This window comes from Pimephales promelas, chromosome 9 (assembly GCF_988280905.1).
Source record: "Pimephales promelas chromosome 9, fPimPro1.hap1.1, whole genome shotgun sequence".
In the NCBI taxonomy this organism is placed as follows: domain Eukaryota; kingdom Metazoa; phylum Chordata; class Actinopteri; order Cypriniformes; family Leuciscidae; genus Pimephales; species Pimephales promelas.
In genome coordinates this window covers 6,560,015-6,572,589 of record NC_142777.1, presented here as the reverse complement: position 1 = coordinate 6,572,589, position 12,575 = coordinate 6,560,015, and the positions used below count along the sequence as shown (strand labels likewise).

At 38.8% G+C, this 12,575-nt stretch overlaps 1 protein-coding gene across 1 annotated transcript in view; it reads left to right on the top strand.

The window, feature by feature from the left end:
- Positions 1-2,887: 2,887 nt before the first annotated feature.
- The window catches only part of msnb (moesin b), a 40,259-nt gene continuing 30,571 nt past the window's right edge, over positions 2,888-12,575 (top strand). The window contains exons 1-3 of the mRNA XM_089134702.1: positions 2,888-3,127; positions 4,024-4,107; positions 4,215-4,310. Of these exons, the coding sequence (XP_088990828.1) occupies positions 3,122-3,127; positions 4,024-4,107; positions 4,215-4,310 (186 nt within the window). The 5' untranslated portion in view covers positions 2,888-3,121. The remainder of the gene's footprint in view (positions 3,128-4,023; positions 4,108-4,214; positions 4,311-12,575) is intronic.

The window sequence follows — 12,575 nt, the reverse complement described above, 5'->3', positions numbered from 1 at the left end:
ACGATATGGCTGTACTACTGTTGTCAGTGATATAACTTATAAATATTTGAAATTAAGTGTCATATCATCAATTTTATGATTATTTGAAATACATTTCTTACATACAGCTCCTTTAAAATGTCACTTTTAAAAAAAAAAAAAAAAGCTTTTGCTGATAATTTACTCACCCCCATGTCATCCAAGATGTCCATGGCTTTCGTTCTTCAGTTGAAAAGAAGTTAAGGTTTTTGATGAAAACATTCCAGGATTTTTCTCCATAAAATGGACTTCAATGGGACCCAAACGGTTCAAGGTCCAATTGACAGTTTCAGTGCAGCTTCAAAGGGCTTTAAAGGATACCAGAAAATGTGCGTTCGTGACATCACATAATATAAAATTACGTTGAAAAGGTCTCACAGAACAGAGTAATCACAGAACAGAGCAAGGCAAGCATTTGTGCTTATATTTTTTAAATGGCCGATCGTTTTGCTTGATAAGACCCTTATTCATCGTCTGGAATCGTTTGAAGCTGCACTGAAACTCTCATTTGGACCATGAACCGTTTGGGTCCCATTTAAGTCCATTATATGGAGAAAAATCCTGAAATGTTTTCATCAAAAACCTTTCAACTGAAGAAAGAAAGACATGGACATCTTGGATGACATGGGGGTGAGTAAATTATCAGCTAAAGTTTTTTTCTTTTTAACTACTCCTTTAAAAGTGCTATCAGCGATTTCAGGCCCCAAAAAAGGCAGAAACATAAATTATCACATTCATCTAATTTTTCCAAGGATCCGCTAGCTGCCCGGCCCATAAGCATGCCGTCCAAAAACCATGTCTCTGTAGGCAGCCTAGGCTCTGAGATCTGCACACAAAAACAATGGGGTTCACCAACCACCAAAACCTAAATAAACAATGTTCCAAGTTACCAATCACCGACAGGGGGTGGGTGTTGTGAAATAGACACCCATTCATAAAAGGACATCATAGGCCCTACCTATTATGAAACAGTGCATCTGTCGTAACTCCACTGAAATCTCCATGCTGAGCAAGTGTTCAAAATATAAACGTATTACATATATGAGAAATATTGTTCGATTTTGTATAAAACTACCACACCATTGATGTGAACTTATAGCTATACATGCCATTTACGTCAGACGGAGCAATTTCAGGCCCTGTAGAGATTTAGTGAAATGCACATACTTTTTTATTTTGCTACTTCGCCATTTTGAATTGACACATTTATCATATTTGTGTTATTGCTACTATTTGTGCTATTGACCTGTCAGTAATTAAAAAAAAAAAAAAAAGATTAAAATACTTGTGGGAGTATTTTTGTATTTTCAAAATACTAATTACTTGTATTTTATTTAAATTTTCACATCAGTATTTTGTATTTTATTTTGTTACATTTCATGAGCCAGTATTTGTATTTTGTAACAAAATAGTTTTTGATGTATTTGTGCCCACCTCTGGCGATTACACATCATGGAAAACGCTTCAAATAACTATTCTCCAACTGACTACATGTCTGTAGTCTGCAGTGTGCCCTTGTGTTGAACCTCAACAATAAAAAATTGCATACTGTCAATTTGATTTCTATTTATTTCCTTTTTATTTATTTATTTTTCCTGAGGTTAATTTCAGCGTTTAATCCGAAAAGAGATTCCAGGGCTGCTATTGGATTAGAGGTACAATGGACCACATTAACTAAGGGTAATCCTGGCAAATATTGCAAGTCCTTTCATATGACTCTGACGAGAGCAGACCACTACAAGGACACAGTCAGGAGCTCTAAAATATAGTCAAATGTCTGTAAGTAAACATTATATATTTATTCTTACCATAATACAGATCATTTTCCTATTTAAAAATCTTGACCTCGTAGTACACAACTATGACTTTGTTAAAGCAGTAATTTATTGTACTATATACTTTATCTGGAAACACTTTACAATCAGGTCTAATTTATTTACACCAGTTAATGTATTAATTGACATGAACTAACAATGAGCATTGCATATGTGTCAGTATTTATTCATCTTTGTTAATGTTAATAAAAACCCAGCTTTTCATTGTTTGTTCATGTTCACAGTGCATTAACATTAACATATGTTATTTTAATAATGTATTAGTAAATGTTGAACGTTTACTAAGATTAATAAATGCTGTAGAAGTATTGTTAACTCTTAGTTCATGTTAACTAACGAAACCTAATTGCACTTACCCTTTATTTTTTAAAATACTGTTATCTAATTCATATATGTATACATGCTGAAGAAAAAAATAATATATATACATTTAATGATGTTTTATTGGTTTTTATTGTTGTTTGATTTTAATCTCAGTGAGGTTCTCTTCTGTTTAAATAAAGGCTAAATAAAACTGTTGTTAAAATATCTTTTACAGGAGTGTCCTGGCAAAGATAGGCAGCCCAGTTATACAATACACATATAACAAACAACAATAAAACACAAAAAAGTACAGCCTTGCAAATCACTAAATCTTTTTCTAGTGCAATGTTTTAAAATGGATAAAGACACCATGTGATTTAGCCTCAATTTCATTTGAAGAGAGTTCCATTCCAAAAGGTGTAGTGTATTTAAAAGCTATTTTACCTCAGTTCAGATTAGTTCCAGCTAGAGCAGCGTTTCTCAAAGTGTGGTGCGCGCCCCACTGGTGGGGAATAGAAACATGACAAGTGTGGGGAGACAAACGGGAGAAAATGAGGTAATTTTTGTGCCCATCTCTATTAATCCCTTTATTTATTGCGCATAAACTCAAAACAAAACAACGACACATTTAAATGCAAGTCGTACGTAACCCTTTCACGCGTAAGTTAAGTGTTTAGAAGCTCCCGTTATTTAGATCGTATCCCTTTATGGTTTCCATAGTGACGCGTCATCGCTTGTCACACCGCAGCTACAATATCGCTGAATGACTGATTATCTGCTTTTATTTCAATTTGTTGGCTATAGCGGGAAATATCTGATATTCCTATTGTCAAATATGTGCAAGTGGATGTGTTTTGCAAGTGGATACGCGATGGGCGTTAGTTGATACCGCATTTTAGAGACAAGGATCTGTTGGATTTAACAAACGTCTATTTATCCACTCCTCCTGATATAGCCTAGGCTACATGAAAGTAAGTGGCAGGTGAACTGGGAGAAAGTTACTCACACAACGATAACACGTGTCGTCTAATTATAATGGAAACAATTATTATTGCCGTTTCCATAGATATAAAGTGTATTTGACAAACTCTAAATGTATTGCTTTTTTAGTAACTATGACAATTAAATGTGAATTTAAATGTCTGAAACCTAAAATAAACATTATATGGTTGAAAACACTGTTGTCAAGCGGTGAGCGCTCTCCATGTCTCAGAAAATAGCCCACAGCCTACTACAAAACAGGTTCATTGCAGACACAAAATTAGTTACTTAATTTTAAACTTTCAAAGTGCACCATATTTATGAATTTATCTTAAAAACATACAAACTTTTCTTCTGGGGGAGCATGCCCCTGGACCCCCCCTAGGGGTGCAGAGGTCCACACACAATACTGTGGGAAACAAAGTAGGTTATATGATAGTCTTTGGGGGGAAAAAAAGAAAATACAAGAAACAAAATACAATTATTATTATAAAAATACCTAAAATATGTACATTATTAGCATTTTACCACCTCAGCCTCGTGTTGAGCCAGGAAAAACCCTGAGATTATAATTATTCTTTTTCAATTTTGTTTGTTCTTTTTGCATGCAGTTTGCAAAATGACAATAAAGCAAAGTGCAACTAGTCCACACTTTCTGAATTTGATATTGTCAGAGGCAAAATACAAACATAATTGCATTATTATTTTTTATCTACTGTCATGTGTATGTTTTTAAAATGTCTTGTTAATAAAATACATTTTAACTTAAAGCCAAGTTTATTAACATTTTGTTGGGACGATTGCTGTGGACCTTATCCACAGGTCCTTTTACAATGCTTTTAACAATGCCATATATTATTGCACAAAATGTATTTGCTCTTTTCAGATAAACGTGCGGGTCACTACAATGGATGCTGAGCTGGAGTTTGCCATTCAGCCCAGTACATCTGGTAAACATCTCTTTGACCAAGTATGTATTTCACATGGAATTTAGACAAAAGTAAAAAAAATGCAACATGACATATAGACCCTAAAGAGTGAACAATTAGTGACATCGTTACGTTTGTCCTTTTGAAGGTTGTGAAAACTATTGGACTCCGAGAGATCTGGTACTTTGGACTGCAGTATCAGGACAGCAAGGGCTTCTCTACTTGGCTGAAACTCAATAAGCGGGTTAATCTTGATCATACTTTGCCATAAGCTATCTGTCTTATAAACAGGGCTCTGAACTGTTTCACGAAACAAACAAAAACAATTTAAGGCAGAAGATTATCAAACCTTGTTCTTTGTCTTTTAACTAATTAACAGTATTATTTTTCCACTCTGTTTGACATTTGTTTATATGACGTATACCGCTTATCTCCTGTCTCTCCCATTGCAGACCTCGCTGAACCACTCCCCCTTCGCCACAAATAATATTAAGAATATGACCATGAAAGGATGATAATTTACATTTTAATTTTGATGGCTCAAAATCACACCGTTGTCATTGTAGTGTCTTTCTTGTCTAGCAAGCGAAAGCTCACAGACAGGAAGAGTTGCTCTCAAATGTGCAGTTTACTTTTATTCACTTGTACATGACTATCACATCCGCTTTCTTTCGTACTTATATGTGCTTACATCACGATGTTGAACAGAAAACATGGAATAGAAGTTAAATGCGAACACTACATTCCTCTCTTATTTGAAAATGAAGAGGTAATTAGAGTAGAAGATTTTAAACTATAGACCATATTGTGTAAAATCAAATGAAAAAAAAAAACATGAAAAAGTAAGTTTGAGGTCATTTAGTTGCCTCAGGCTATCATTATTAGAACATGTCAAAATCTGAAAACAGAAATATTTAACAAAACAAAAGAATACTTGCACAGGTTGAAGCATGTTGAAAACAACGTTTTACATCAGATATCTTGGTTGGTTTAGGGGTTTGTGAAAAGTCAGATTGTTTTAGGTCTGCGGTAGTGTACCGTGTACTTTGTGGTATATTGTCCTGAAACATGTCTGAATTTTGAGCTTGTTCTCTGATGCCATCTTCGTCATCAGTGGTTTCGTTCTGCTCGACAGGGGCGATTCTAGGGTCAGAGCTTTAGGGGTGCTGAGCACCCAATGAGCCCCACTGCCACCACCCACATTTTACACCCATATACGCTCCCCCTCTCTCTTTATTTTATTTATTTAATTAGTTATTTGTAAGGGGGGCAGTGTACACATTAATCAACATTAGAACAATGAAAATGTACCCGAGTTAGCTAAAAGAGCTAATTTTCATCAGTAGTTCCCCAGCCAGCAGTAAAAAGGCAACCTTAAAGATATTAACAAATTTGTTAAACTATGTTGGGTGGACTATGTTCCTCTAGGGGGGTTCGGGGGCATGCTCCCCCGTTAGAAAATTTTGTACATTTTAAGGTTAAATGCATCAATCTCGTGCTCTTTGAGAGATCAAAATTAAGAGCTTCAACCCATGAACTGCTCGTTGAACAAAGAAAAAGCATTGATTTGTACCAGGACAACAAAGAGGGCTTAAACATCTTTTTAGTTGAGTCTCAGTCTACATTACATGATCAATGGTATTTTAGGATCCCAAACAATTATTATAATAATGCAATAATGATTTATATAATTATTCCTATGATGTAAAATCCATATAGCCTATAAATGTACTATATAATGAAAATTAATATTTCAAAAGTATATTTTAGTCAACATTACACTATAGGAAAATTAAAATACTTTTATCATATTTCTACACTTGCAAGAAATAAACCCGTAAGCTTTTATTTAGGAGAAAATACCAGATATATTCATGCTGATCGCGTGAGCAAAGTGCACACTTTTCTTTAAATCACCCAGCAAAATTTGTGCTGTTTTATATAGGCAAAAAGCCATATCATGGATTCGATTTTAGTTTGTTGGCAAAATATAACACTAGAGCCCTTTATGTTAGGTTATACATTTTACATTATACATTTTACATCTCATGTGTGTTGGGAAAAGAGAGAAGAGAGAGTTACGCAAAAGGTAGATTCGAACTCAGGTCGAGCGCATCTAACTTCACTCACGCCCTACGACCTACGCCACTGTAGTACTCCGTGACGTGCATCTATTTACCTGAAAGACAGGCTTCTCCGTTAGACAGGCAAAGCTCTGTTATCGAAAATGCAAAAAAAAAAAAAAAAAAAAAAAAAAATGACGCTTGGGCGCATGGCGAACTTGCAATGTATACATTTTATCAGATCGGCCCTCGCGGCCTCGAAACACCACCGGCTCACCGGGAAAACTCCCGACTCTCCCGATTGCCACTCCGCTAACGTTACTCCACAGCGGAGGCGACCCGCTAGATTAAAACAGTCCGAAAATAAACCCTTATTATAGGTGTACCAATGATTCAGGATACTGACTCCAGTACTCACCGATATGGTTTCGGAATCGGAACAACTGAAAGGAAAAAAGTGTGAGACACAGCTCTGGAGCGTCTCAGTTGATTCACAAAACTACCTAACGGCCCGGATTCTCATAACTCTGCGTGTGTTTCGCGCTGGATGACGGCCGTGCTGAGCGGTGCAGGTGTAACGTTAGAAGAAGAGAAATGTTTTCTTTTTCATTTCATTTTAAACCACAAACTACTGAGTATGTTTTGGACATTATTTAACCGTGTCAAAGACGAACAAAATTTTTAGAATAACAACATTTCTTGCACCCCTAAAAAGGTGCTAGCCTCGCCCATGCTGCTCGACATTGAGATGAGATGGTAGTCTGTTGAAATGAGGAATTTCTTGTAATGCATCTTCCTGAACGACTTGCTGTCACCAATGACCCTTTGACCTTGATTACTTTGTAGAGTTTTATCTCATATGGAGTCATCAACTTTCCTGTTGAGGGTTGTCGGCAGAGTACAACGTCAGCTGACTTTATCCTGGATTCTTTTGCTCTGTTCCGAAGATTTGCATATCTTTTAATTAGTTGCTTTGCAACATGCTTTCATGGTTTATCTTCTGCATTGGTGTTCATGACTGTTTTTAAGCGTTCTCATGAACCGTTGCTTTAGACCAGTACAGGGTTATCTTTCTGTGTTTGAAACCAAGATATGAATTGAAATCTGCAAAACAGTAACTATTGAATGGTTGGTCATCTGTGCTGGGTATGCCAAAAGTTGAGAATCTTCTGCAGGTTGGGAATCACAGCAGTGGCTGCTGTAGACTTGATTATCTCCACTTCTGGACATCTGGAATTATCGTCAACTGCTACCAGCAAATACTCACCAGAAGGAAATGTATTGATCCGTGGTGATCCGTGGCAATCCGGAGATTCAGGACTTTTCCCGGTGGGCCGGTAGTGTTACGAGGCCGCGAGGACCTGTCTGATAGTTATACTTTGCAAGTTCTTAGCAACAACATCCGGCGGCCTGTACACAATAGTCTCTGCAACGGTGATAGAATGAAGCACGCGTCCGAATGAGCCGCAAAAGACCATGCAACTGATAGCAGCAAAAAAGAGCGCTCCGTTTGATTTAAAAAAACAACAGATTTTAGCGCTAGATCTCATATTTAATAGCGAAATAAATTAATTATCTGCTATTTAGCTGGAGATGTTTTATTTATTTTTGTATTAGCTGTACAACTTTCCCCCCAACTTTCATAGATAGCATAAATAATTTGCAAGCTGCTAAAATAAAGCATACAAAACATCAGCTAAAATGATTAATAGGCTATATGATTATAATCAGAGCATGTGCATGTTTGTCAGTGATTTATTTATATTAGGTTATTACAGCATTTAAAGAGCACAGACCTACGCAAAGGAGGTGCATGTGAAACGCCCTGTAAGAAATACTTTCCTTTTCAGGAAAAGTATCGAAATCGCGATTCTTGACTTGGTATCGGTATCAGAACAATAATTTTGGAATCGTGACAACGTCTAGTCCAGGCTTTTCCTTTCAACTCTTTTATCACTGTTTGTAGAACAGATTCTTTCTTTGTTTCGTGTTGTGCTTCATCCAAAGTCATCGCTTTTGGGACTGTATTGTCAATTATGAAGTTGACGTGTCTTTCTGCGTTTTCCGAACAGTTGCTTGAGTGTTGTCCATCCTCAGGATTCCTCGACATGTAATTGGCAGGATTGTATTGTATTGGACTGTGAAAGTGTATTTTTGCAATCTCCAGCATTCATGTCTGGCTGGTGAGGATGCTCGAGGGTTATTGAAAATGAGCTCTTGTGGTTTGTGATACGTAATGTTTGTATAGTATGAACCATAGATTATTGCTAGACCATCCTTCTCTGTTTGCGAGTAGCAATGTTCTACAGCTGTGAGTGCTCTACTGGCATATGCAACTGCTTTGTTACCAGAACTGTCTGTGTTTGTCTGACTTAAGGCGGGCGTACAAAAATCGGTGTGAAAATCGGTGATTTCGAGCCGAGCACCTCCCGATAATTTTTAAACATGTTTTAAAAATTCAGGAAAACGGGCCGATTTTGCACATACATTTCTGTCATTTTTCTATCTAAAGCTGTAGTTTCTTGCAACATTGAAAGCTCCGGTCACTATGTTTAGTTTGAAAGCTCACGTGATTGCCGCTGGCTTGGGATAAAATTCTTGCAGGTCAGTCGTTCAAAGATTCAAGGTTCAAAGGCTTTTTTATTTGTCACATACTCATACAAGATGTGCAGTGAAATGTTTTTGTGACGTACTGTACTTCTGTGCTCAGTAGAAAATAAGAATACAATAAATACAATGCAATAAAGTTATAGCAGAAATTATAATTGAGTTACTATTAAGTTATGATTAAATTATGCTATGACTATTTTACATGTACAATAGTAATGCAGTCAGTGTGCAATAGTTATAAATAAAGAATATTATTTTATCTATAAGTTAAAACTAGACAGACAGATGTACAAATGTTAAAATTCAGTGGCTGGGTTAAAAAAAAATGTTGAAAGTGTATTCAAAGTTAAAAATGTTCCGAGTGCAGAGTTCAAGGCTCTGATTGCCGCAGGGAAAATTTTTTTCCTCATCCTCTCTGTAGTGTTTTATGACAGCGCAGGCGTCTGCGTGACCTGAGGGTTACAAACAGTTTATTGCAAGGGTGATGGAGGTCCTTGATAATCCTTCTGGCCCTGGTAGTACAAGCGTGTGATGTATAAGTCATGCAGAGGAGGGAGTGTGATGCCCATTATCCTCTCAGCGGTCCTCACCACCCTCTGTAGAGCTCGCCGGTCCCCACCGGAGCTGTTACCGTACCAGACAGATATGGCTCCAGTCAGTATGCTCTGTACCAAAGCATCCGTTGGGAGACCCTGAATCTCCTGAGATGTCTGAGGTGATAAAGGCGCTGTCTTGCCTTCCTCACCACAGTATCCGTGTGTACAGTCCACGATAAATCCTCGGAAATGTGCACTCCGAGATATTTAAAGCTACTCACCCTCTCCACTGGCGTCCCATCTATCTGGAGAGGGATGTAGGTCTTGCGACGTTGTGGGCAGAAGTCCACCACCATCTCCTTGGTCTTCTCTCCACAAAAATCTCCACATTGTCCGGTCTGACACCTCCTGTAGATTGGCCCGCTCGTCGTTGTTAGTGATCAGGCCCACCACAACCGAGTCGTCCGCAATTTTCACGATGCTGTTGGAGTTATGCCTGGCGACACAGTCGTGGGTATACAGGGAATAAAACAAAGGACTCAGCACACAGCCCTGAGGGACACCACTGTTGAGGACGAGGGAGTGTGATGTGTGCCCTCCCACTCTAACAACCTGTCTAAGCCTGGCAGTTAGAAAATCCAGGATCCAGGCAAACATTGATGAATTCAAACCCAGGTCATACAACTTCGTAGCCAGCCTGCTGGGGACTACAGTATTGAAAGCCAAACTGTAGTCTATGAACAGCAGTCTGACATAACCCCCTCCTGTGATGTTAAGGTGGGAGAGGGTGTTGTGCATGACCCGGGAGATGGCGTCGTCTGTGGATCCGTTGGAGCGGTAGGCGAACTGCAATGGATCTATGGTGCTTTGAAGAGAGGAACCGATGTAATTCTTTATCAACCTTTCAAAGCACTTCATGATCACCGAGGTCAGTGCTACTGGACGGTAGTGGTTCATACCAGCTGGGGAGGCGTTCTTGGGCACAGGGATGATGGTGGACATCTTGAAGCATGTGGGGACTGTGGATTGTGCAAGAGAGAGATTAAATATGGAGGTGAACACTGGAGCCAGAAGGTCAACGCAGGTCATTATAACCCTTCCTGAGATCCTATCCGGACCTGCCGCCTTCCTGGTGTTTACCCTTTTTAAGCTCAGAGAAGACTGGGCTGAGTGCTGCCTCACTTGTAGTACTCCATCTATCCGCATTAATCAAGCCCTTGTTCGCATTACCAGCGTTAGTATTGCTAGATTCGAAAGGTGCATAAAAGGAGTTCAGTTTGTTCGCCAGTGTCTCATCTGTAACCATGCAGGGGCGGACCCCCTTATAGTCCGTGATCTCACGTAATCCCTGCCATATGCTTCGTATGTCCTTTTCCTGGAATTTTGCTTCCATCTTGTCTCTGTAGCGCCGCTTAGCATCCACTATGTCCCGCCTCAGTTTGTAACATGCAGCCTTATATTCGTGCTGTGTACCAGCTGCTTTGACGCGATTATCAAGTTAACTTGTACCGTGTGCAATATCTCACGACCTCCCGAGTGTCCGAACTCCCACTGTGTATGCCCGCCTTTTAGTATTGGACCAAGACCAACCGGGCTTGCATCAACGAGAAGTGTGGACTTCCCAATTCCTTGAGTGGTCTTTTCAAATCTGTTCAAGCAGTAGCTGTATGGTGAAATGAAACGTAAACAGTATGTTGTCATTATGAGCAGACTGCGAAATTCGGACACATTCTGTAGGGCTGCAAGATTCTTAATGACAATTATCTTCTTCGGATCTGCAGAAATTCCTTTGAAAACACATGTACTCTGTTCTCGCACGTCTTTGTTGAGGGTGAGGTTTTTCTTTCTAAGTCTCTTGAATACAGCTTACAGACAGGCGTTGTGCTCTTCTCACGTCTAGACAAACTATGATGTCGTCACTCATATTTTTGACATTTGGGATGCCATGAAGGACCTGTTGAATTGTGTTTTGAAACACCTCGGCACTTGAACTAATCCCAAAATTAAATGTATCTTTGAATGAGGCAATTGGGAATTTGCATGTCCACGCATATTCTCACACTGTCAGGAATTTTGCGTTATAGGACTATAGCTGAAACTATTGGTGATACCTAAGGTGTCGGACCACTAACTTTTTCAATGATACCTTGTTGTTCAAGTTTTTTGAGTTTTTGTCTTCATCTGAACTCGTTGACGCTTCAGAGTGTGTTTTGCATGCTATATCATCTGTATGCACAGTATTAACTTTTTGTATCACCTCTTGAAACTTGGGCTTTGCTGGATTTGGGAAATTGGTTGTATAGCGTGTTGACCTGCAGCATTTCTGACCCCCATCATGTGGAAAATGTCCTCCACAATTGTTGCATGTCATGCTTTCAAAACATAGTCTTTGTTTTAAATTGTCTCTGCTTGTCTCTGTTCAGAATTGTCTTATTGTCTTACGAATGATTTGGATGATTTTTCATGCATCTCTTCTATGCCAGCTGCTTGTTTATCTGCTGTTTCTTAAGCTCTTTCTGCATCTAATAATTGCTGAAGTGTCATTGTTGCATCGCGGAGTGAAATCTTGCAGAGACACGATGAACGTCTCAGGTTACATATGTTACCCTGGTTCCTTGAGAGGGAATGAGATGCTGCATTTGAGATGCGGTGGGAAAGCTCCGCAATTACGTCGTTAAGCACATGTAAAATCAGTCCAATGGAAGCCCGAAATGTCATGGGTGATGTCATAGACCAGAAAACTATAAAGCACCCCTGAATTCAGACCATACCATATGCTTTCACCATACCAGGTGCAAATTCCAGAAATGAGGGAGCAACTGACAGGGCACGTAAATCTCCAATTATTTTGATAGATGAAATAGCAAGGAAAAATAAAGTCTTTAGGGTTGAAGAATTTTTTTCTGAAACCTCTTCATTGTGCTCAAAGGGAGCCAAAGCCAGACCTTCTAGTACAATGGCTAAATCCCAGGCCGGTGCTCTAGAGTGCAGTGCAGGTCTCAACCTCAATGCATCATGGAGAAAATAAGCAATAAGAAATTAATTAGTAATAAGAGGATCTCTCCTGATAGAAATACCCCTATTATTATATAGAAATATAATAATAGGGGTGTGGTAGGCAGATATAGCCGCCACATAAACCTTTAGGGTGGAAGGAGACAACCTAGCAGAGAAACGGTCTTGCAAAAAATCGAGAACTGAACCAATAGGGCAGTTAAGAGGATCCAAATAACGTTCACCACACCAGGTGGAGAATAATTTCCATTTCAATCCGTAGTCTTCTCGTGGAAGGAGCTCTGG